The sequence below is a fragment of the Taudactylus pleione genome, unplaced genomic scaffold (genome assembly GCF_031769625.1).
Source record: "Taudactylus pleione unplaced genomic scaffold, aTauple2 ptg000018l, whole genome shotgun sequence".
Taxonomy (NCBI): Eukaryota; Metazoa; Chordata; class Amphibia; order Anura; family Myobatrachidae; genus Taudactylus; species Taudactylus pleione.
In genome coordinates this window covers 11,712,887-11,739,797 of record NW_028284420.1, presented here as the reverse complement: position 1 = coordinate 11,739,797, position 26,911 = coordinate 11,712,887, and the positions used below count along the sequence as shown (strand labels likewise).

Sequence of the window (26,911 nt, the reverse complement as noted above, 5' to 3'; positions counted from 1 at the left end):
GGCATCTTTATATTCATCTCTAAAGTAGGCTAAGGACTAAAACATATAGTAATCCACTAGTAACAATACAAGCTTATAGGTGTGATCTTAAAAAACTAGTAAAATAACCCAATACCCAGTGCTATCTCACCATTATCTATAGCAAGGACGGTCACTTTATACAGAGTTTTGTTAACATAAGGGGACTCTCTGTCCAGTTCTTTTATTGTTGTAATTACTCCGGTATTTTCATCCACTGTCACAAAGCCACCCGGATCTTCGGCTATTTTGTATCTATGAAATAAGAGAGAATTAGTGGTAATCATCAGCAATTGACTCCTCAGACTGTATGAATGTATTTGGCAGCGTTGACAAAATGTGTGGCTTCTATGCTTTACTGCAGCCAAGTTGGTCTAAAAATGTAGTAGGTGCTTTAAAAATAAATGATAATAACAATAAATGACTGTAAAGCATACATACAGTATATAGTATAACACATATGCTCACTAACAAATAAAGAAACTTGTAGAGTACTGAATTGTGTAAATATATGATCAAGCACTGGCTGTTACTGCATATTGAGATCATTGCACAGGTATCTGACTGTACCTGATTTTATTTGGCACCTTATCGGGATCAGTTGCAGTAAAAGTTCCCAAAGTAGATCCCACCTTCAGACCTTCTTTTTCTCTGATGGTTTTATTTGCAGGACTGAAAACGGGAGCATCATTTTTGTCTATCACAGAAATGAAGACAGTTATGTTGCCCTGAGCTGCTTTTTTATCCATCCGTAGTTTAGTATTTGTACATGTGTAGAATGGTTCTTCATTCTCAACAGATATGACAACTGTTACTGTGGAGAGTCCCTCATAATCCAAAGGCTGCAAATAATGAATAGAATTAAAAAAGTATAGCTATAAACAACAAGACTAACCAGTCCATGAAAGACTACTCAGGGCCGTAACTAGGGTGGTGCGACTCCATGAAAGACTACTCAGGGCGCCGCAGGGCAGGGGGCGCTGTTGGGTCTGTCAAATTTCCTGTTTATTATCATTCTCACTTGTAGCTTCCTCTTCCTTTATCCCCAGTATCTCCCAGCCTCCCCTATCTCTTCCCTTGCCCTTTTTCAGGTGCTCTATCTTATGTCCCTATTTAAAAACATCGGGGGGTTCCAATGCTCTCTCTGGCACAGGGCACCAAAAAGCATCATTACAATTATATTTGTATATGCAGAATTGTTATGCTCTCCTCCTGGCAATTAATTACAGTACATTACAAATTAGAAAGAATTGCTGGAAGTAGTGTTCACCTAAACCAGAGGAGCTTCCATTTATGTGCTGCCCTGACTCTACGGGAGTAACATTTTTTTATTTCTATGTCTAATAAGGTGATTTTTATATTGAGTTTTTTTTGTTGTTGTTTTCTTCATAAAAGATAGGGCTTTCATTTAATTTTCAGTATTATTGATTACATTTGTTTTTATGGATTTTCGATATGGAAAAATTTACAAAAATCACAAAAAAATACTGTCCCAGTATTCTTTCAATCTATGGGCATATCTATAATGTGTGCAGGGTGTTTGGTGCACTGGCACAGCACAAAACCTGCACCCATTCAAAATACTTACATTGCCTCTCCATCCGCGACTCAGATATCTGAGATCTGCACATGCACAAAGAAATCACTGGTAAAATAACACCTGTGCCGTTTTTCAGGAGGTTGGTGCATGCGCAGTAGACTTTACTCAAATAGCCTGAGAGAGCGAGGGGGAGCATGGAGGCTGCACACAGGCCCTCCCCTGATTCTCCCGTTTCCATGGTCACTTTTGCACAATTGGCACTAACCCAGAAAATTAAATTTCAAACGTCTCCTTCCTGATATCCGGATATACTTATTTTAAGGTTTAAGGTATTGATAAAATCAGAAATAATAGTATTGTTTATTTTACTTTCTTCTTTACCATGGAAGACTTTCAGGAGTCATCTCTGATGCCAAAATGTCTCCATATGTTTAGCACTAATAGTTTCTTTGTATATCTTGCAAGTGTACGCATGCACGCAAACAAAACAAACCGCCTTCTAGTGATTGTTTCGACTGCAGCAGCTAAAAGCACGTTAACTCTCATGGGAAAAGTACACTTCTCCCTGGAACTGCCAGGTAAAGTCCACCATTGGCTAATTCTCAAAGGCCAACCATCACTCCACTGAATACATCCCAACATCTGGGAGGATGAAGTAGGGACTTGCGCCATAGGTGCACCTGGAAAAGGTACGTGGCCTCAGGTGAAAGGGGCATATCCTCACGCCATAACCTCGTTTATAGCACTCTGGGGCATGCCCAGCACTCTCCAAGCTGTTTAGCTGCCCCAGGCTCACCCGTCATTGTTTAGATGCTGTGCCCATGTGCACAGTATCTATTCACCCACTGGCGTTGCTTTTCTGTTTAGAGTAGGGGTGTGCACCGGCCACTTTTCGTGTTTTGTGTTTTGGTTTTGGATCTGGATCTTTCTTCGTGTTTTGGATCTGGATTGGTTTTGCCAAAACCACCCTTCCGTGTTTTGGGTTCTGGGTTTTGTGTTTTGGATCTGTATTTTTTTGAAAAAAAGCATAAAAACAGCTAAAATCACAGAATTTGTAGGTTTTTCTGCTCCTATGCTATTATTAACCTCAATAACCTTAATTTCCACTCATTTCCAGTCTATTCTGAATACCTCACACCTCACAATAGTGTTTTTATGTCCAAAAGGTTGCACCGAGGTAGCTGGATGACTATGCTAAGCGACACGAGTGGGCGGCACAAACACGTGACCCATCTAGGCGTGAAACTGCAGTGGCAGACAGGATGGCATTGAAAAACTAGGCCCCAAACTGTACATAATGCAAAGAAAAAAAAGAGGTGCAAGATGGAATTGTCCTTGGGCCCTCCCACCCACCCTTATGTTGTATAAACAGGACATGCACACTTTAACAAACCAATCATATCAGCGCCAGGGTCTGCCACACAACTGTGGCTGAAATGATTGGTTCGTTTGGGCCCCCACAAAACAAGCTGGCAATTAATCTGTCCCTGCACAAACTGGCTCTACGGAGGCAAGAAGTCGTCCTCATCCTCCTCATCCACAGATTCCTCACCCTCTTCAGTGTTATGTACATCCTCATCCTCACAGAGTATTAATTCGTCCCTGCTGGAACCACAGGTCCCTCTGTACGTTCTGGAGGCTGGTCTCCCTGGAAGAGTTGATCATTCATTTTATGAACATCATCTTCTCCACATTTTGTGGAAGCAACCTCCTACGCCTTTCGCTAACAAGGTTCCCGGCTGCACTAAACACTCTTTCGGAGTACACACTGGAGGGGGGGCAACTCAGGTAAAATAGAGCCAGTTTGTACAGGGACCTCCAAATTGCTTCTTTTTCCTGCCAGTACAGGTACGGACTGTGACATGCCTACTTGGATGCTGTCACCGATGTAATCCTTTAACAGACAGACGCACGCTTGTCGCTGCTGCTTTGAGGATTCAAGTGCGGCTACAGCCCACACAATTCACAAAGACAGAAAAAAAAAAAGAATATTTTTATTGTTTGTGGAGCACACTTTGAGGGTTACACCACCCTCTAACAGACAGACGCACGCTTGTCGCTGCTGCTTTGAGGATGCAAGTGCGGCTACAGCCCACACAATTCACAAAGACAGAAAAAAGAAGAAGAATATTTTTATTCTTTGTGTAGCACACTTTGAGGGTGTCACCACCCTTTAACAGACAGACGCACGCTTGTCGCTGCTGCTTTAAGGATGCAGGTGCGGCTACAGCCCACACATTTCACAAAGACCGAAAAAAAAAGAACAATATTTTAATTGTTTGTGTAGCACACTTTGAGGGTGTCACCACCCTTTAACAGACAGACGCACGCTTGTCGCTGCTGCTTTGAGGATGCAAGTGCGGCTACATCGCACACAAGTCACAAACACATTAAAAAAATAGTTTTTTATTTTTTGGAGCACTTTGAGAGTTACACCACCCTTTAACAGACAGACGCACGCTTGTCGCTGCTGCTTTAAGGATGCAGGTGCGGCTACAGCCCACACATTTCACAAAGACCGAAAAAAAAGAACAATATTTTAATTGTTTGTGTAGAACACTTTGAGGGTGTCACCACCCTTTAACAGACAGACGCACGCTTGTCGCTGCTGCTTTAAGGATGCAGGTGCGGCTACAGCCCACACAATTCACATAGACAGATAAAAGAAGAAGAATATTTTTATTGTTTGTGTAGCACACTTTGAGGGTGTCACCACCCTTTAACAGACAGACGCACGCTTGTCGCTGCTGCTTTAAGGATGCAGGTGCGGCTACAGCCCACACATTTCACAAAGACCGAAAAAAAAAGAACAATATTTTAATTGTTTGTGTAGCACACTTTGAGGGTGTCACCACCCTTTAACAGACAGACGCATGCTTGTCGCAGCTGCTTTAAGGATGCAGGTGCGGCTACAGCCCACACAATTCACAAAGACAGAAAAAAGAACAATATTTTAATTGTTTGTGTAGCACACTTTGAGGGTGTCACCACCCTTTAACAGACAGACGCACGCTTGTCGCTGCTGCTTTAAGGATGCAGGTGCGGCTACAGCCCACACAATTCACAAAGACAGAAAAAAGAAGAATATTTTTATTGTTTGTGTAGCACACTTTGAGGGTGTCACCACCCTTTAACAGACAGACGCACGCTTGTCGCTGCTGCTTTGAGGATGCAAGTGCGGCTACATCGCACACAAGTCACAAACACATTAAAAAAATAGTTTTTTATTTTTTGGAGCACTTCGTGAGTTACACCACCCTTTAACAGACAGACGCATGCTTGTCGCTGCTGCTTTAAGGATGCAGGTGCGGCTACAGCCCACACAATTCACAAAGACAGAAAAAAGAAGAAGAATATTTTTATTGTTTGTGTAGCACACTTTGAGGGTGTCACCACCCTTTAACAGACAGACGCACGCTTGTCGCTGCTGCTTTGAGGATGCAAGTGTGGCTACATCGCACACAAGTCACAAACACATTAAAAAAAATTTTTTGATTTTTTGGAGCACTTTGAGAGTTACAACACCCTTTAACAGACAGACGCACGCTTGTCGCTGCTGCTTTGAGGATGCAAGTGCGGCTACAGCCCACACAATTCACAAAGACAGAAAAAAAAAGAACAATATTTTAATTGTTTGTGTAGCACACTTTGAGGGTGTCACCACCCTTTAACAGACAGACGCACGCTTGTCGCTGCTGCTTTAAGGATGCAGGTGCGGCTACAGCCCACACATTTCACAAAGACAGAAAAAAAAAGAACAATATTTTAATTGTTTGTGTAGCACACTTTGAGGGTGTCACCACCCTTTAACAGACAGACGCACGCTTGTCGCTGCTGCTTTGAGGATGCAGGTGGAATCTAGACGGGATTTGGAACCGAGGACACACTACCTCCATCAATTGTCTAAATCCCACTGCACTAATGTCGGATACCGGACGCACGTCTATCACCAACATAGCAGTCAAGGCCTCAGTTATACGTTTTGCTTCAGGATGACTGCTGTCGTACTTCATCCTCATCGCTAGGGACTGTTGGAGGGTCAATTGTTTAGTAAAAGTAGTGATGTTCCTACTTCCTCTCTGGGATGATGAACAACTCCCAGCAGCAGCAACAGCACTAGTAGGAAGTGGTTCTTGATCTTTCCCTATTTTATTTTTATCAGAGAAAGTTTGGTCCTCCATTTATGTTATATTGATATATATACGTGCGGCTAAAGCGCACACAAACACAGAAAATATTTTTTTATTTTTGCTGGAGAGTAGTGCACTTTGTGGGTTACACCACCCTTTAAGAAATGAGCCAGCCGGCTCTTTACTTATGGGACACAGGCGCACGCTTGGCGCTGCTCCTTTGTTGATGCACGTGCAGCCACAGTGCACACAAGTCACAAACACAGAAAATATATATTTTTTTGGTTTGGAGTGTACTTTGGGGGTTACAGAACCCTTTAACGGTCAAGCCAGCCGGCCCTTTACTTATGACACAGGCGCACGCTTGGCACTACTTTGTTGATGCACGTGCGGCTACTGCGCACACAATTCACAAACACAGAAAATATTTTTTTTTTTGGTTTGGACTGGAGTGTACTTTCGGGGGTTACAGCACCCTTAACGGTCAAGCCAGCCGGCCCTTTACTTATGACACAAGCGCACACTTGGCACTACTTTGTTGATGCACGTGCGGCTACTGCGCACACAATTCACAAACACAGAAAATAATTTTTTTTTCGGTTTGGACTGGAGTGTACTTTGGGGGTTACAGCACCCTTTAACGGTCAAGCCAGCCGGCCCTTTACTTATGACACAGGCGCACGCTTGGCACTACTTTGTTGATGCACGTGCGGCTACTGCGCACACAATTCACAAACACAGAAAATAATTTTTTTTTTGGTTTGGACTGGAGTGTACTTTCGGGGGTTACAGCACCCTTTAACGGTCAAGCCAGCCGGCCCTTTACTTATGACACAGGCGCACGCTTGGCACTACTTTGTTGATGCACGTGCGGCTACTGCGCACACAATTCACAAACACAGAAAATAAATTTTTTTTTGGTTTGGACTGGAGTGTACTTTGGGGGTTACAGCACCCTTTAACGGTCAAGCCAGCTGGCCCTTTACTTATGACACAGGCGCACGCTTGGCACTACTTTGTTGATGCACATGCGGCTACTGCGCACACAATTCACAAACACAGAAAATAATTTTTTTTTTGGTTTGGACTGGAGTGTACTTTCGGGGGTTACAGCACCCTTAACGGTCAAGCCAGCCGGCCCTTTACTTATGACACAGGCGCACGCTTGGCACTACTTTGTTGATGCACGTGCGGCTACTGCGCACACAATTCACAAACACAGAAAATAATTTTTTTTTTGGTTTGGACTGGAGTGTACTTTCGGGGGTTACAGCACCCTTAACGGTCAAGCCAGCCGGCCCTTTACTTATGACACAGGCGCACGCTTGGCACTACTTTGTTGATGCACGTGCGGCTACTGCGCACACAATTCACAAACACAGAAAATAATTTTTTTTTGGTTTGGAGTTGGACTGGAGTGTACTTTCGGGGGTTACAGCACCCTTTAACGGTCAAGCCAGCCGGCCCTTTACTTATGACACAGGCGCACGCTTGGCACTACTTTGTTGATGCACGTGCGGCTACTGCGCACACAATTCACAAACACAGAAAATATATTATTTTTTTAGCACTTGGGGGGAGCACCCCTGATGGACAGAGCACCCCCTGGACAACACTACAGCACCTCTTTAGGACTGGGACACTGCACAGGACTTTGGAGTGGACACAGCCCCTATGGAGAACTGACTGCACAACACAGTCCAGCCAGCCCCTATGGACTTTGAAGTAGTGGACACAGCCCCTATTAACAACAGCAGCACAGCACAACACAGCCAGCCCCTATGGACTTTGAAGTAGTGGACAACAGCAGCACTACACTACACTACACTACACAGCCCTAACTCCCACCCTCCCTCTTCACTGTCCACAGCCGAGTGAGAAAATGGCGCCGACGCGGGTACCTTATATAGGATCCAAAACCCGCGAGACTCGGAAGGCGGGATGATGACGTTTTGCCTCGATTTCAGATCCGAGTCAGGCGGGAAAAGTCGAGCCTGATTCGGATCGGACTCGGATCGGGGGGGCTCGGGGGGGTTCGGATTTCAGAAATCCGAACCCGCTCACCCCTAGTTTAGAGCAAGGGTAATTAGTGCTCCCCAACCTTTCCCCCCTTTGCCGAACACTGTAGCCTGCTGGTGGAATGGTTGGACTGTCCCACCTAAAGCGGGACAGTTGGGGGTATGTATACAGAGGGCAGACAAGCAGGAGTTAAAGAAGATGTTGATTTTTGGGAGCTTTAAAACAGCTGCCTATTTTCTTCCTACATAGGAGATAGGAATATGTATCTTCCATTATAGCACACTGTCTGTGTTGTACATAATTGTTCAGACAGGCAGCTGCTGGAATCAGTCCATGGTTTGTGGACCTATTTGGACAGGGGATTATGGGATACAGGGTTTATACACAGCTAAAGATGGACATCTCCATTAACCACTGCTGCAATATGTGGACACCAGTTCCTGCCTTGTATTCTGTATAACACTAAAGCACATCATACCATGTTATAAAGTATACCGGTTGTTTACACACCTAGAAAGCAGCCATTTATTAACTGGACCAATTTTTAGCCTATCAATCCTCTAGAAACCCATAGATGATGCCCAAAATGTCTCAAGCCTTAGTGTTGTCACTGGTTCACCATGAATTCATAGGCAATATGCTCATAAGCATTGCTTCAAAATGGTTGCCTCCACTATGAAATTGTACATGACCAATTATTGATTTTGAGGGCCTGAAAATGGGTGTTAATCATGTCTATTCAGGAGGCACATCATTCTGCCGGTGCTTACCTTTATAATGCTGAAGATACCCTCATTTGTTTTTGGGTCTGTAGTCAGGTTATAATTTTGATTTTCATTCCCAGATAATATTTTAAACTTGGCTCTCCAAGCTGGAGTATTTGGCAAATCCTTGTCTTCTACTTTTAACCGCAGCAAAGCATTCTTTATTTCACCCTCTTTCACAGACAGCTTATACTGAAAAGGAACAATTTATCACTTTAGTCACAAAATGGATGCACAATTCACACATATGCCATGGAGAAATGTCATGTCATGGGGGCAATAAAATTCTCAGCAATGTGCTATCTGCAACCATGTCATTTTACTCATTTTTCTCTGCCCCCACCCATAGAGGAGTGCAGGAATTTGAGTGAAAATGGTGTAAAGTGCGCAGCCAGGCACCATGGCAGAGAATTTAAATACACACATGATTAAATCTTTGTGTCACCAGCAGGCCTGGACAGGCCATTTGCCAGAATGACTGGTGCACCTGAGAGAATTATTGTCTTTCAGTCTCCCAGCCTTGCTTTGTTTAATACAGTAGTATATAGATGCAACCAATGAATTAGCTGTGGTCAGTTCCCTCTACAGGACTGTACATGGATGGCAGTAACATTATGGAGTGCCCTGAATCAATTAAGTAATCTCTGTGGCATTAGCAAAATAAAACAAAATAACATTTGGTTGTGTACTAAAACAGGGACTAACGTGATATGTGGGCTGCTTTTTAAAACGAGTAAGGTCCTGATCACCAGGATACAATCTGGAAAGAATCTGAAATCTTAAAATATCCATGAGATTCCCAAATTGAATAATACTCACGCTATCATTGGTGAACACTGGCATATTATTATTTCCATCTTCTATCATGAAATTAACGGTAGTTGTTGATGCCAAACTTTCAACTCCATTGTCACGGGCGCCCACAATTAGTCTGATCATATGTGAGGTCTAAATGACAGATGACAGTATATTAGTGTGCTATTCATTGTCAGCAGCAGCTTCTTTTGATATACCTACAGTGGGCATTTCATATAATCTAATACAGTGGTTCTCAAACTCTGTCCTCAGGACCCCACACAGGTCATGTTTTCCAGGTCATCCAACAGGGGCACAGCTGTATTCATAACTTGCCGACACATTTTAAGAGTTCCACAGGTGGAGCTAATTATTTCACTTGTGATTCTGTGAGGAAACCTGGAAAACATGCACCTGAGGACCGAGTTTGAGAACCTGTGATCTAATATATTTAATTAGTAAAGAAAATCTAATGCAGAACTACCATAGACAGGCATATTTGCTAACAGCACTGAAGTGATTATAGCAAAAGGTGACCATCAATTAAATTGGCAGAAATACATGTCATAGCCAGAAAGATTGTGTAGCCAAGAGCAAGTATAAGAGGGAGACACTGCGTGGTCACAATGGCGAATTTCTCCTGGGTGCACCCATAAGACTGATCAACACTCATTCTATTGTCGCTCATATTAGAGTGATTTTAGTGTAACCTTGTGGTGCTGATCCCAAATATGACATCAATTTTGCTAAATTGGCTCAAATTTTTTAGATACACGGACGAGAAACAAGAAAAGCACAATAGACAACTGTCAACTGACTGCTGGCTGGGTGGCCGATCACATATATACGGAGGGGGAATATTCTAGAATGATCACGGAGTGAACAACTAGAATATCTGTGTGTCTCACCTTCTATATATTCCCATATGCATGTATTATGGCTAAGTTCCCTATTACTCTAGGGTATCCATTATCTCAAGACCTAGAGCTAATTCGAAAAAACTACTTTCTCAGAAACCCCAAAATACCATACATTCATTCAAATACCCTAGGCAGCTTAATTTTCTTTTGTTGGGGCTGTGTTATACAGTAGATGCTCAACTGCGTCTGTAATAATGTTCACTGTAAAATAATGTGCACCTGTCACTTCTGTGCAGTAGAACTAAACAATTTTAATCAATCATAGGAGCTACTTTTACAAATGATTGGGAGTGCCCAGGGGCAAACGCAGGATTTTTAGAGGGGGATTTCCAAAATCTCAATTTTAGAGCGAGTGTGGCCAGTCCATAAAGAGGACATAATTAGCACAACCAGCTTTAATATGCGTCATGCAAAGTGTAGTGTATGCCATAATTTCAACATTTACAGGACCAGCGAATCACATTAATCCATAAGATGAGGCAGTAGGACCATCTTGGCTGAGCTAAATGTTTTAATTTCACATGTAGGCACCAGTGGCGGCTCCTTACCAGCCTGGCTGGCGGGCTTGGGCGTCAATGGCTGCAGTATATGCAGCCCTCTCCTCCCTGCCATCCCGGTGATTGACAGCTGATGTCTCCGGGAGGTGGGGCTTAAGTCTGATGTCAGCGAGGGGCGGAGCCTAAATAAGGGGACATGGCTTAAGTTCGGCGCTGCTAGCAAACAGGCTGGCTTCTAGGGACTGCATCATGGGAATGGCTTCTTATGGGAAGCACTCTCTCTGCTATTGCAGTACGGACTGGCTGTCCCAGGGGAAGAAAACACCTCCCCATGGGACTGCCTGTCTGGCTGTGATCAGTAAGAGGACTTCCAATGAGAAGTTACTGCCACTGCTAGGCAGTCACTGTGGGTGGCAGATTTTACTGGGGGGGGCTGCAGTCCCGCAGCCCCTAGGTAAAATCCACCACTGGTGGGCACCATTCCAGAGCATGGGAGCAAAACAGGAGTCTGGGGGAGCAGCAGAAGGACCTAGCATTGCTCTCGACATATATATATATACATATTGGTCTTCTTATGCACTGTATACAAGTATTAATAATTAACCCTATAAATGGTCTATAGAAGTGCAACCCTAACAGTGCATGTTTTCCAGATCTCCTAGTTGGTACATAGGTGTATTTATTATACACTTATTAGCTGCTCTATACCAGCATCTCAGTTTGCAGCGCAGAGCAGCTGACCGGGGTCACAGTGCAGGAGCCCGGAAACCAGCTCACCGGAGCCCCAGAGAGAGGACCTCACTGGAGTACCAATCACTGAGGTGAGTGTAAACTGAGCGAGAAGAAGGGGTCACGGGGGGGAGGGATGATCGCAGTGAGAAGTGTGAAGAGGGGATTCACAGAGAAAGAGCTTTATCACAAGCTCTGTCCCTGCATGAGGATTTTAGTATAGGATAGAGCAGCTGACCAAGGTCACAGTGCAGGTGCCAGGAGATCAGCGGACCGGAGCCCCAGAGGACCTCACCGAAGCACCGATCACCAGTCCCTGTAAGTGGGGTTTTTTTTAACAATTTTTTTTTTTTTACAGCTCTTTCTCTGCAGGAGGATGTTAGTACATTCAAGTGATATTTCCTAGATTTGCTATGCAAATTTAGTCAAAAATTTCACACTACAACTGCATTTTAAATGCAGATATTAGTAAATAGGGGCTCAAAAAAAATACAGTGAGAAGGTGACCATACACCCTCGGTCAGCTGCTCTGTGCTGCAAACTGAGATGCCAGGACAGAGCAGCTGACCAAGGTCACAGTGCAGGAGCCAGTATACCAGCTGACCGGAGGAGCCCCAGAGGATTTCACCGAAGCACCGATCACCAGTCGTTGGATGCAGGTAAGTGGGATTATTTAACTATTTTGTTAGTGATCAGTTTATGGTCTATTTAGACCACAAAGCTGATCATAGAGGCCGGCTCCCAGCTCTGCTCTGCCTCTCAGTGGGAAAGCCTGGATAACAAATATGGCATTATTATCACAGGGCTTTCCCCTGTATTTTTCCACAATATATTTTTTGTAAATCTGAGCAGATCACATTTCCATGGGAAATGCGATCTGATTACTAAAAAATCTGAGAATTGAAGGGCTTGGAGTAGTTTTTCATGACAACTGCTCTAAAAGTCCTTTAATACATTAATGTGATACTAAATTACTGTGAAAAGGGTGTGAAATACAGTACTTGATCAGGCCATACCCATGCGATCTTACCCCATATATAAAATACTGTACACCATTTTGACCTTATAATACAATTTTGATTAAAAAGTTTTCCAGGAAATTTTATAGTTTTACAATGATTGTTGCATGACAAGCACCTTTATTTGTGTTGTAATACATCTGCTTAATATCACAAAGCACTCACCTCATAATTCAAGCATCCTTTTCCATAAATCAGTCCATTTTTAGGATCAATCTTAAATTTCACATTAGGAATCTCAGGAATCTGGTTTATTAAGTAATACTTGATTTCAGAATTTGGGGTGTCTTCCTTGTCATTATCTATTGCTGTGAGTTGAAAAACCGGATTATCTGCCAAGAGCGAGAAAGAATATTGTCAATTTCTGTAGTGGAGTCTTCTGATGATAACACTATTTGTTACACTGCTTCTCTATAACACTTTTGGCCCATGTTCCATAGTTACCTGCTTTAATAATGTCCTCTCCAGGAGAAGTCGGACTGGACTAGTCACATAATTAGACCCTGCCCCCTTGCAACAAAATGCAGTGGATCATGGGTCACATGACAAGTTTTTCATAGAATCGCTTAATATTGTCCCTGCCACCTCCCCATGGACCCACAATTCCTAGCATTACTCTTCCCATCCTGATCACTTTACTAGGAAGTGGGCAGGATGCATGAGGATCACCAAAGCTTTCATTAGCCCAGGGAACTCCCTGAAAACTAGGGAGTCTCCCAGAGAAGAGCAAGGGGTAAATTTACTAAAGGGATAGTTTTTAGAAGTGAGTTTTAAAAGTGATGTTGCCCATAGCCACCAATCAGAGTCTAGCTTAAATGTTAAGTAGAATCTGATTGGTTGCTAATATGGGCAACATCACTTTTAAAACTCACTTTTAAAAACTCTCACTTTAGTAATTTTACCCTTAAGTATTAGTAAGTATGCCATGTTTCAATTATAACACACAGTATAACATTTAACAGATGCTATATTTGTTCTTTGTGTATTCCATGATTGTGGTTCGTACAGTAAAATGCCACTAACCAAGATTTGCGGTTTCTTTCAATGGCACATCATAAACAGTTTTTGAGAATTCTGGGGCATTGTCATTTTTATCATTTACTTCAACGTTAAATATTAGGGATTTGTCCAGTATGTTTCCTGATGCTCTATCGGCTACATCAAAGCAGATCTGTATATAAAAAAAATACACAAAAACAAAATACAGTTGTTAAATTGGAAAATAAATTAGCAAAGTTGACTACAATATTATATTTCCACTGTGGCAAAAATCCTGGATGGGGAAGCAATTCGCTGCATATACGCAGTATATATATATATATATATATATATATATATATATTAGGGGTGAGCGGGTTCGGATTTCTGAAATCCGAACCCCCCCGAGCCCCCCCGATCCGAGTCAGATCCGAGTCAGGCTCGACTTTTCCCGCCTGACTCGGATCTGAAATCGAGGCAAAACGTCATCGTCCCGCCTTCTGGGTCTCGCGGGTTTTGGATCCTATATAAGGTACCCACGTCGCGCCATTTTCTCACTCGGCTGTGGACAGTGAAGAGGGAGGGTGGGAGTTAGGGCTGGCTGGGCTGTGTAGTGTAGTGTAGTGTAGTGCAAAGTAGTATTGTGCTGTGCTGCACTGTGCTGCTGTTGTCCATAGGGGCTGTGTCCACTACTTCAAAGTCCATAGGGGCTGGCTGTGTTGTGCTGTGCTGCTGTTGTTAATAGGGGCTGTGTCCACTACTTCAAAGTCCATAGGGGCTGGCTGGACTGTGTTGTGCAGTCAGTTCTCCATAGGGGCTGTGTCCACTCCAAAGTCCTGTGCAGTGTCCCAGTCCTAAAGGGGTGCTGTAGTGTTGTCCAGGGGGTGCTTTGTCCATCAGGGGTGCTCCCCCCAAGTGCTAAAAAAATAATATTTTTTCTGTGTTTGTGAATTGTGTGCGCAGTAGCCGCACGTGCATCAACAAAGTAGTGCCAAGCGTGTGCCTGTGTCATAAGTAAAGGGCCGGCTGGCTTGACCGTTAAAGGGTGCTGTAACCCCCAAAGTACACTCCAGTCCAAACCAAAAAAAAAATATTTTTTCTGTGTTTGTGAATTGTGTGTGCAGTAGCCGCACGTGCATCAACAAAGTAGTGCCAAGCGTGCGCCTGTGTCATAAGTAAAGGGCCGGCTGGCTTGACCGTTAAAGGGTGCTGTAACCCCCAAAGTACACTCCAGTCCAAACCAAATAACAAAATATTTTTTCTGTGTTTGTGAATTGTGTGCGCAGTAGCCGCACGTGCATCAACAAAGTAGTGCCAAGCGTGCGCCTGTGTCATAAGTAAAGGGCCGGCTGGCTTGACCGTTAAAGGCTGCTGTAACCCCCAAAGTACACTCCAAACCAAATAAAAAAATATTTTCTGTGTTTGTGAATTGTGTGCACTGTGGCTGCACATGCATCAACAAAGGAGCAGCGGCAAGCGTGCGCCTGTGTCCCATAAGTAAAGAGCCGGCTGGCTCATTTCATAAAGGGTGGTGAAACCCACAAAGTGCACTACTCTCCAGCAAAAATAAAAAAATATTTTCTGTGTTTGTGTGCGCTTTAGCCGCACGTATATATCAATATAACATAAATGGAGGACCAAACTTTCTCTGATAAAAATAAAATAGGGAAAGATCAAGAACCACTTCCTCCTAGTGCTGTTGCTGCTGCTGGGAGTTGTTCATCATCCCAGAGAGGAAGTAGGAACACCACTACTTTTACTAAACAATTGACCCTCCAACAGTCCCTAGCGATGAGGATGAAGTACGACAGCAGTCATCCTGAAGCAAAACGTATAACTGAGGCCTTGACTGCTATGTTGGTGTTAGACGTGGGTCCGTTATCCGTCATTAGTGCAGTGAGATTTAGACAATTGATGGAGGTAGTGTGTCCCCGGTTCCAAATCCCGTCTAGATTCCACCTGCATCCTCAAAGCAGCAGCGACAAGCGTGCGTCTGTCTGTTAAAGGGTGGTGTAACCCTCACAGTGCGCTCCACAAACAATAAAAATATTCTTCTTTTTTTTTCTGTCTTTGTGAAATGTGTGGGTTGTAGCCGCACTTGAATCCTCAAAGCAGCAGCGACAAGCGTGCGTCTGTCTGTTAAAGGGTGGTGTAACCCTCAAAGTGCGCTCCACAAACAATAAAAATATTCTTCTTTTTTTTTCTGTCTTTGTGAAATGTGTGGGCTGTAGCCGCACCTGCATCCTTAAAGCAGCAGCGACAAGCGTGCGTCTGTCTGTTAAAGGATTACATCGGTGACAACATCCAAGTAGGCATGTCAGACAGTCCATACCTGTACTGGCAGGAAAAAGAAGCAATTTGGAGGTCCCTGTACAAACTAGCTCTATTTTACCTGAGTTGCCCCCCCTAAAGTGTGTACTCCGAAAGAGTGTTTAGTGCAGCCGGGAACCTTGTCAGCGAAAGGCGTTTGAGGTTGCTTCCACAAAATGTGGAGAAGATGATGTTCATAAAATGAATTATCAACTCTTCCAGGGAGACCAGCCTCCTGAACGTACAGAGGGACCTGTGGTTGTGGATTCCAGTGGGGACGAATTAATACTCTGTGAGGATGAGGATTTACACAACACTGAAGAGGGTGAGGAATCGGTGGATGAGGAGGATGAGGACAACATCTTGCCTCCGTAGAGCCAGTTTGTGCAGGGACAGATTAATTGCCAGCTTGTTTTGTGGGGGCCCAAACGAACCAATCATTTCAGCCACAGTCATGTGGCAGACCCTGTCGCTGAAATGATTGGTTTGTTAAAGTGTGCATGTCCTATTTATACAACATAAGGGTGGGTGGGAGGGACAATTCCATCTTGCACCTCTTTTTTTTCTTTGCAGTATGTACTGTTTGGGGCCTAGTTTTTCAAACCGCCATCCTGTCTGCCACTGCAGTGTCACTCCTAGATGGGCCACGTGTTTGTGCCGCCCACTCGTGTCGCTTAGCATATTCATCCAGCTACCTCGGTGCAACCTTTTGGACATAAAAACACTATTGTGAGGTGTGAGGTGTTCAGAATAGACTGGAAATGAGTGGAAATTAAGGTTATTGAGGTTAATAATAGCATAGGAGCAGAAAAACCCACACATTCTGTGATTTTAGCTGTTTTTATGCTTTTTTAAAAAAAAAATACAGATCCAAAACACAAAACCCAGAACCCTAAACACGGAAGGGTGGTTTTGGCAAAACCAATCCAGATCCAAAACACGAAGAAAGATCCAGATCCAAAACACAAAAAGTGGCCGGTGCACACCCCTAAATATATATATATATATATATATATATATATATATATATATATACAGATATATTATAATTATGTCTTTTCTGTTCCGATTAAACAATTTCCCTTGAGCTATCATGGCAGCTTTCATTTAAGGCTATAAAAGGCCTAGTTGGGTATGGCTAACAGCCAGCCCCCGTATAGATGTGTCCCTTTGCAGGGCCAGATTAACGTGGGGGAGACAGGGGCGATCGTCCCTGGGCCCCCACACGAAAAGGGCCCCCACACCCATCTGGGGTTAAAGTGGACCGGAGGAGACGGAACCAGTTCCGCCTCCTCCGGCCAACCGAACCCCGGCGCCGCAGGGAGGCACCATTTGCCAGGCGCCCGCTGAGATTGTAACCAGCGGGCACCAGGGCTCCCCGCAGCAGCAGCCAGAGGTTGGAGCTCACTTGTAAGCCCCGGCTTCCAGCTCACGCAGTGCACTATGGGAGAGACGTCATGACGTCTCTTCCATAGTGCAGAGGAGCAGCCGAGCGGACTGCAGCGGAGGCGGGGATTAGCTTAACGTAAGTATGAGCTTTATTTAATTTTTTTTTGTAGTGCAAGCGGCTTACTGGGGCATTACTATTGGGGGCATTACTCGGGAGGAGGAGGCATTACTACTGGGGGCATTACTCGGGGAAGGGGGAGGCATTACTACTGTGGGCATTACTGGGGGAGGGCATTACTACTGGGGCATTACTCGGGGGGGGGCATTACTACTGTGGGCATTACTCAGGGGGCATTACTATTGGGGGCTCTACTACAGAGGGAGCATTAGTATTGGGGCACTAATACAGGGGCATTACTACTGGGGGCATTACTATTGGAGGCAAAACTACTGGGGGCATTTATACATGGGGCATTACTACTAGGGCATTACTATTGGGAACACTCAGGGGGCATTACTATTGGGGGCACAACTACAGGGTTATTACTACTGGGGGCATTTATACAGAGGGCATTACTACAGGGGGCACTACTAATGGGAGTATTGCATATGGGGCACTGCATAAGGGACACTACTACTGGGTGCACTGCATAAAGGGCACCACTACTGTGGGCTCTGCATATGGGGCACTACCACTGTGGGCACTGACATTACTGGGGACTCTTCATAAGGACCCTATTGCGCATACCCCCAGTTCGTCACATTTAATAGGGGCCCCCACATGTTTGTTGCCCAGGGGCCACCACATACCTTAATCTGACCCTATCCCTTTATATCTAGGAGGTGAGTACATTTAATGTAATGATGTGCTAGGCATATATGCTAGTGTTATGGACCGGCAGGAAAATGGGGTCCCTTGATGCTGGGCTGCAGGCTTAAATGCTTTGATCAAATCATGACAAAATCCCCATTGTTTTATTTGCTGCATATACATAAATTTGCAGTATATTATTGTTAGCGTCGATAGCAAAAGTTTTTCTGTTTTTTATCCATTTATGGCATTAATATTACCATGCTGCTGGTACCATGTATGATATGGGTAAAACCGAGCGCAGGCATATTTCTTTTCTGTTTTTCACATATATATACACATGCACAGTATGTGTATACAGTGTATATATAAAATCTGTGAGAAAGCTTGAATGTTTTATATGAAAGAACACTCTTTATGTTTAATGAATGTGTCACTCTACTTGTGATCATAGAAAATGTGTACTGTGTGTATTGGGGAGAAAGCTCTATTGTCTAGGTTCCAGTTACTTTGTAATGGGACATAGCCTGAGGGCAGTGTTTTGTGAGAGGCATAAAGTGTTGTGTTTCCCATACTCACCACAAAGAGAGGTGTCTTCTCCCTGTCGATCGGGCGGTTCACATAGACCTGACCAGTCTGATCATTGATATGGAATAGGCCAATTTCAGGTGCCTCATTGACCCCAGGACCACTGATTAGATACCTGATGGAGAAGTTGTCTGCCCTGTCGTTGAACAGCTGGAAATATTTAACAATTCGAAATAAGAACAACATAAAACACAATGTAAATATTCTAGTCTCTGTATCTTTTATTTAATAAAATAAACTCATAAAAAGAAGACAATGACTGATGATTAATGGGATAGAACTATTGTAAGGATTCTCTCATATTACATGTGAATATCCTTGTAATGTGTACCTGTATCCTATACACACAGTGAAGGCAGTCATGTTGTGAAAGTAGCCTATCAAGTCACTAGTTACAAGAGACCCTTACTGAGGCATGAGGAGCTACATTTGTAAAGTTTATGTTGTTGCTTCTAATACATAACTATGAAGGGATCAATCCTTTCTAAAAATATTTTTTTATATCTATATTGCGTGACTTTAAAGTGACAGTTAGGAGCTGATTGGTTGGTGCTATTTACCTCCAATTTTATCTCTCTCCAAGCTTTATTAAATCTCCCCCTATGTAAGGCAATGTTTTACAGATATTAGATGTTATGTACGGTCACCATAAACTCTTTATACTGGTCACAGAACAGATGAGTGGGTATGTAATTTCCTATAACACACAAGTATTATGAATGCACATTAACAGCATTATATTTTCAGTGTTGTAAATGATGTGTATTACCTTACTCCTCTAGGCAGACAATAAGAACCAGAATATGACTAGGTGAATAACGCACAAAAACATGTACAGTACAGATATATTTTTAAACCATAAGGCAACAGTCTTCACCAGTGAGCTTAGTTTGTCCTGTTTCTTACATTGCCAGCAAGTTTTGGAAAGGGTCCTGAATCGTTCTCCTCTAAGACTATAGTTGTGAGAACCCATCTTCTCTTGGAACGGCGGAGTGGACGGTGGCTGTCTGCCAGATCTACATTCTGTGTGAGAAGAATGGGAAATATGAATATCTCAGCTTACTATGCCCTTGTCAGAATCATAACATAATAAAAACCCAGAGATGAGAAGTAATAACATTTAAATAGTAGTTACAATCAGGGCCGCCATCAGGGGGTACGGCCGGAACTAATGTATCAGACCCTACAGTGTGCTGATAATCAGTGTCTGGAATGGATCATCGGCGCGCTGTGGGCCTCCCTGAGGGATCTATTCAGCAAGAGTGACGATGTTGCCCAGAATACTATCGGGCAACATCGTCACAAGATTTTATCAATTATGATACAATATGGCTGCTATGTAGCAATATTTTGTGCGGGGACAGCGGTTGCAGTAACACGCTGTCCCTACGATGTCACATAAGCGTATTGTTTTCGTGATTCCGAAAATAATCCCTTCTGTTTTTCCTCTGCGCATGCTCAGCCATGTGCCCGGGAACAGTCTCCATCCCTGCTTGTGGTGACCGCCAACGGGTAAGTACAGCTCCAGCCTCCCGAAACTGATTGATATGTGTATACAGGCTTTACAGTATATTAGTCTGTATACATGTATATTTATGTGCTTTTATATGTAACATTTATATATAAATGTTGAATATAATTGCACATAAATCTATATACATGTATACAGGCTAGTATAAAGAATGTATACACATATCAATCAAATTTGCCAAGTTTAAAAGGCTCTAGGCGGATTTACCTGCTGCCGATCACCGGGAAGCAGGGACGGAGACTGGACGGGCTTACAAGATGCTGCAGGGACTTATGGGAAAATTTCCTCTGCAGTTTTCGGGATATTTAAGTATTTTCTTTATATAACGTCATTCTGAAATGGCGTTATATAAAGTAAATATTTATTGAGTGATTTAACACTTTTTACTTTGCTGAATAGCAAACACCAACCCCTGTTACCACCTACAAACGGCTTCCCCTGTCACTCACTCTGCTGGGCTGTCTATGCGTAGCGAGCGAGTACATTGTGATCTTTAGCTAAGGTATGCACAGACTAGTGCGCTGTACAGAGCACAGGGCTCTGTGGACAGCACCATCACCATCTTGCAGCCCTTGCTTCTGGCTAGCTGTTAATATTTGCAGATGTCGACATTCATAATGTTGATATTTTAAGCATGTCAACATCATCAATGTCAACCTGGTGATAGTCGACTTTGTGACTGCATACCATTCTCATTAATTATTGTTATTCCGTTTTAGCTGTTATATGTTAAAGGGAAACCCCAGACAATGGGCCTGATTCTGATGTGGATGGTATAGCAGAGCTGCAGGGAATCAGCTGTGCCGTGGGCGTAGCTATAGTGGGTGAAGAGGGTGCCATTGTTATGGGACCTAGAGGCTTATGGGGTCCCAGACCCAAGTTATTATTTACCAAGTTATTAGAATTGCCTGATAAGCAATTGCCCTTTGTCCAGCCTGAAAAGAGGACTCGTCAGCGCTCATATATGTGGAGGTCTATGTCTCTCCCTCTCAGTAAAGCACCACACTGAGATGATCCATCTACCGCACTCCCATTTCCCCCTTCTCATGCACAGCTGAGCTAATCATTGAGCCTGGCATTGTCTTAGAGTAGGCTTCTCCTTGATTGCAGAGAGTGTTGGTGTGAGGCATGAAAGACTACACTATTGGGAATCCAGCGGTCCATGTTTCTGCTCTCCTAAGTAACTGACCCAGTAGTAGAGTAACCAATGTATTTGAGTGTGTAATCTTGAACCAGACCTTTGAGAAAGGAAGAGGGTCTGCCAGGCAGTGGGTCCCACCAGGGGTTTCTCCTATCCCCCTGCCAATCCACCCAGTGGCGTAACTTCATCCCAGGTGCCCAGAGGCAAGATAAATGTTGGTGCCCCCCCCAAAAAATTAACCAACCACCCCAGCACCTATGCCAGCCCCAGCTGCCGCCACCCCTGCCCTCCTATGCAGTTCACCCAGTAGTGGTCCCCCTGTACAGTGCCCTCTGTAGAGGTCCCCCTATGCAGTGCCCGCCTATGTAGTGCCCCCCAGTAATGGTCCCCCTATGCAGTACCTCCAGTAGTTGTCCCCCTATGCAGTCATGACGTCACTCCCATAGTGCATTGCGGGGCCCGGAAGCCGGAACTCAAGAGTGAGCTTCAGCTGCCGCTGGCGCCGGGGGGGGTGAGGGAGGGAAGGAGTAGCGGTTGCCCACATGTAACACACTCAGTGGGCGCCTAGCAAATGGAGGGTGCAGGGGGTGTGACTGCACCGCCCGTAGTTATGCCACTGGAGGTGGAGCGCCGATCAGCGGCGCTCCTTCTCCATGCAGTGCCTGGAATGGCCGGGGGACAATGGAGCCGGGGGACAATGACTCCATTGTCTCCGGGAGTTCTACCACTGAATCCACCCCTGATTTCAGCCTTTGCGAAGTGAGCTGGGGGCGGGGATTGTAGTCCAAGATTAGAATTGTATCACAAAGGGACAGTGGGCCTGATTCAGAGCCGCTCGCTAGATGCGATCGCTCGCACGATGTGTATGCAAATTGCGTAGGCAGTGCTGCCACACAGAAATGCATTACCACGCCCAGTATTTCTTAGAGAGCGATCACATAGTGTATGCAGACACCCACCAGCCTGTTTTAAGACGCTCACTTGTGCACGTCTTGTCCAGGAAGTGTATGCAACCATCAGTACATCGGCTGCTATCTTGAGGTTGATCATACACTGCAAGCACTTCAGTATAAAAACTAGCCAGGTGATGTGTACTATGATGCTTTCATTTAATTATGCACACCTCTAAAACGCCATTGAGATGCTCAGGCACGCCTGTGTTTACACTCCCCCGTTTGTAATGGCCAGCCCCTGTTACCACCTACAAACGGCTTCCCCTGTCACTCAGGCCCTCATTCAGAGGCGCTCGCAAGAAGCGAGCGCTCGTTCTGAATGAGGGCGGCCGCTTGTATTTTTAAGTGCGGCATACATGCCTACCCTCCCGGTTTTCGTGGGAGGCTCCCGATTTTTCGGGTAACCCCCCGCACCCCCGGAAGGGTAGGCATTTCTCCCGCATTCTGCCCACTTCCTAGTGAAGTGGGCAGAATTAGGAGAATACCCGCGGCAATCGCGGGTCTCCATGAAGGGGGCGGGGCTTAAGCTGTGATTCTGCATGAATCACAGCTTTTGGCCCCGCCCCCTATGTAAATTGTGCCCAATCGCGGCAATTTTACCACGAGGGGGCGGGCTTAATGACGCGAATCGTCAAGCCCCGCCCCCGTCGGCCCCCTGCTGCTTCTCTTACCCGGGCTTCTCCCGGGAAGAGAATATTAAAGGTAGGCAACCCTGAAGTGCGGCCTCCTGGTCGCTAGCTACGCTGTGGGTTACCACCCACAGCTTAGCGACTGACCAGGTTGATGGTCACGAAGCTCAAGACCATCGCGACCATCGGGGCTTGCGATGAGACCCTAAGGTTGGGTCTCGGCAGCCGCAAGCCCCAGGGAGCTTCCTGCTCTGATCGACAGGAAGCTCCCCACTGACATCACTGCTGATGTCAGGGCGGCCGCCCGCAAAACGGCAGGTGTTCCTTAAGGAACGCCTCAGTTTGTGAAACCACCCACCCACCCGCCTACAAAACGGGCCGACCTGTCGATCAACATCAACAGCCGGCCCTTTTGTAGTGAGCTCCGGAGCAGGAGAGTTCCTCTGCCGCTCCGGGGCTTGCGCAGGCGCAGTGCGGCCACTGCACGTGCGCAGGACCTAACCAACAACCCGGTTGCGAGCGCTCAGTGCTTGCGCCCGGGTATGAATGAGACCCTCAGTCTGCTTGGCTGTCTATGCACAGAGAGTGAATGCATTGTGAACTTTCACTAAGGTATGTGCACTGTGATGCATACGCATGCGCACAATGCATTCACAATGCATACCAACGGCAGCAGCAAGAGTATGCATCTTAGCGAATGGGTCTGAATGAGCTCCTGTGTCCTGAAATCAGTGGCGTAACTAGGGCAGGGCAAGCGGGGTGCGTGCCCTGGGCGCCGTTGGACCGGCGGCGCGGGGGGGCACCGCCGGCCACGGTACCGGTCCGCCCGCCCTAGTTAGCCAGTGTAGCGCCGACCGCAATGAGTGCGGTCAGCGCTACACATTTACACAGGAGAGGCGCTAGCGCTGGCGGCAATGCGTGTGTTAAATAGCAGCCAATGAGAGTCAGATAGACTCTCATTGACTGCTGCAGCACCCACTGCAAGAGCCGGACTTCCGTCCGGCTCCTGCAGTGGGTAATTGGACTGACGTCATGACATCTGTCCCATAATGACCAGGAGCAGGAGCAGGAGCAGAGATTCAGGTAAGTATATTTTTATGTATATATATATATATATTTTTTAACCTATCTGCACAACAGGGGATACCGCTACTGGGCGCACTGCATTGTGGGGACTGCTACTGGGGGCACTGCATAAGGGGGAACACTACGTGGGGCACTGCATTTGGTGGGCCACTACTGGGGGTACTGAGTAAGGGGAACTAATTGGGGGCTGTATAAGGGGGACCACTACTGGGGATACTATATAAGGGGCACTACTATGGGCCTGCATAAGAGGGACCACAACTGCATACTGGGGGTACTGTATAAGGGGTACTACTGGAGTTAAGGTGCATATGGATAGGAATGTTCAGCGTGAAAATAAAGGGGTGTGTCATATTGACACGCCCCATTTTTAAGTGACCACGCCCATTTTTTTTCCGCCCACGCCCATTTTTTTTCTCGGTATGTTGGGGGGGGGGCTCCCTTTTCAAATTTGCCCTGGGCTCCAAATACCCTAGTTACGCCACTGCCAGAAATTAAGATGATTTCCATCCATAGTGGTATTTTCTGTATTAGGAAGTAGGAGCTGGTTGGTCACTGCCCCCTCCTCCACTGTCTTTGCACTCACTATAAATTGCTATCTTGTCAGCAGGCCCTGCAGACGTAGGGCTTATGTCTAATGCTGGGTACACACGGGACGATCTGTTCAGCGAACGATATCACTGAACGATCTCCTTTGAAATTCCTGGTTTGCTGGATGAATGATATTGTTCATCCACACACCAAAGATATCACCAATGATGAACGACCAATGATCGCAAACCCCTATGGAAAATGCACGATATTGTCCAGATTGGGCTGCATGCATGCCCATTGGACGATATCGTTATCGTCCAGCGGGAGCGCGCATCGTTCATTGCATACACACGGAACGATATGAGCAATATATAATTGAACAATATTGTTATCGTTCATATAATTATGATCTATTGTTCCATGTGTATGCACCTAAATATCAAAACTGTCTATAGGTATGGAGCTCCAGAATCATCGTCATTGGCAAATAGGGTGAATATAAGAGATAAATGGGATATGGGCCCTCATTCAGAGGCGGTCCCAAGAAGCGATCGCTCTCTCTGAATGAGGGCGGCCGTTTCTTTTTTTTAGTGCGGCCTCCTGGTCGCTAGCTAAGCTGTGGGTTACCACCCACAGCTTACCGACGGACCAGGGTGATGGTCGCAATGGTCAAGACCATCGCGACCATCGTGGCTTGCGACGAGACCCTAAGGTTGGGGGTCAGCAACCGCAAGTCCCAGGGAGCTTCCTGCTCTGATCGAGCAGGAAGCTCCCCACTGACATCACTGCTGATGTCAGTGCGGCCGCCCACAAAACTGCATGCATTCGCTTGGGAACGCCTCCGTTTGTGTAGCCTTCCCCCCGCCATGCCTACAAAACGGGGTGAGCTGTCGATCAACATCGACAGCCGCCCCTTTCGTAGTGAGCTCCGGAGCGAGACAAATTCTCTGGACGATCTGTTCAGCGAACGATATCACTGAACGATATCCTTTGAAATTCCTGGTTTGCTGGATGAATGATATTGTTCATCCACACACCAAAGATATCACCAACGATGAACGACCAATGATCGCAAACCCCTATGGAAAATGCACGATATTGTCCAGATTGGGCTGCATGCATGCCCATTGGACGATATCGTTATCGTCCAGCGGGGCTTGCGCACGCATGCGCAGGGCCTTAACATCGACCCAGTTGCGAGCGCTCAGCACTTGCGACAGGGTCTGAATGAGACCCATAATCTCTTACCAGACTCCTATGTAGGATAAGGCTGCCTGTTTGGGAGACATTCCATTTTAAGTGAGTGGTGTGTGTATGGATGTTATAAAGGTAAGATGGTTGTGTAGTGAATTTTCTAATGTACTGGAGGCATTGTAATTGGGCGTATTCTGAACTGGGCCACAGTAATTAGCATAATATGAATTGGAGGGCACTGTGATGTTACATAATATGAACTGGGGCACTGTAATATAGCAATATAAACTGGGAGCACAGGGGGTCATTCAGAGCCGCTCGCGAGCGGCAGTACGCACGCAAGTGGGTCAATGTTCCCCACTGCGCATGCGCACGACGGAGGGAGCTCCGAGACCCGGGGAGCGACGGGCTTCCCATCACTCCGGGTCTCGCACCAAAGGGGGCGTGCTGTCGATGTTGATTGACAGCACGCCCCCTTTGGTGGGCGTGCCGGGGCCGTGCCTGCCAGACGGAGGTGTTCCCATGGGAACGCCTACCGTCTGAAGCCGGCCCCACTGACATCACTAGTGATGTCAGTGGGAGTGATTTTGGCTCTGATAGAGCCAAGATCACTCCAGGGCTTGTGGCAGGGAGACCCTACCGCAGGGTCTCCGTTGCAAGTCCGATGGTCACGATGGTCAAGACCATCGCGACCATCATCATGGACGCTCGCTATAGCTGTGGGTGGTCACCCACAGCTATACGAGCGTCCAGGAGGCCGCTCCATTTTCATGGAGGAGGGCCCTGATTCAGAGCGAGCACTCTGGTCAGAGCGTTCAGCTCTGAATCAGGCCCACAGTATGAACTGGGGAACTGCAGTGTGGCATTATATGAACTGTGGGCACTACAGTGTAGCTAAAAATTAACTGGGGCACTACAGTGTGGCATAATATGCACTGGCGATACTCTGCAATAATATAACCTAGATGGAATATGTGTACATATGTGTTCTGGTAGCACTACAATGTGTCGTATGGTGAACTGTGGGCACTACAATGTGGCATAATATGAACTGGAGGGTGTGTGTGTGGTATAATGTGATCTAGGGCACTACTATGGGGCATAAAATAAACTAGGGCACTACAAACGGGCATAAAATGAACAACTGCTGTAAAGAGAGGTGTCTAGAAGCAGTTGGGCAGATAAGATGCCCCTTTAAAATCTTGCTATTGTGCTCAGAAAGTTCTGGTTATGCCCCTGGGCTTTACAATACCGTACAACTAAAATGCAATTGCAGCAAGAGGCGTCTGTAGGAAACAGATGCCTCCTGCATGCATCTGCGATCCCGAATACTACA

General features: G+C 45.6%; 1 protein-coding gene across 3 annotated transcripts in view; it reads right to left on the bottom strand.

Moving 5' to 3' along the window:
• The window catches only part of CDH26 (cadherin 26), a 162,169-nt gene that overhangs the window by 28,207 nt on the left and 107,051 nt on the right, over positions 1 to 26,911 (bottom strand). For all 3 annotated transcript variants that reach the window (XM_088442571.1, XM_088442587.1, XM_088442582.1), the window contains exons 3-10: positions 19,414 to 19,530; positions 18,499 to 18,657; positions 13,455 to 13,602; positions 12,597 to 12,763; positions 9,291 to 9,419; positions 8,478 to 8,663; positions 589 to 860; positions 131 to 273 (exon numbers count right to left, since the gene is read on the bottom strand). In XM_088442571.1, coding sequence (XP_088298697.1) covers positions 131 to 273; positions 589 to 860; positions 8,478 to 8,663; positions 9,291 to 9,419; positions 12,597 to 12,763; positions 13,455 to 13,602; positions 18,499 to 18,657; positions 19,414 to 19,530 — 1,321 coding nt within the window. The remainder of the gene's footprint in view (positions 1 to 130; positions 274 to 588; positions 861 to 8,477; positions 8,664 to 9,290; positions 9,420 to 12,596; positions 12,764 to 13,454; positions 13,603 to 18,498; positions 18,658 to 19,413; positions 19,531 to 26,911) is intronic.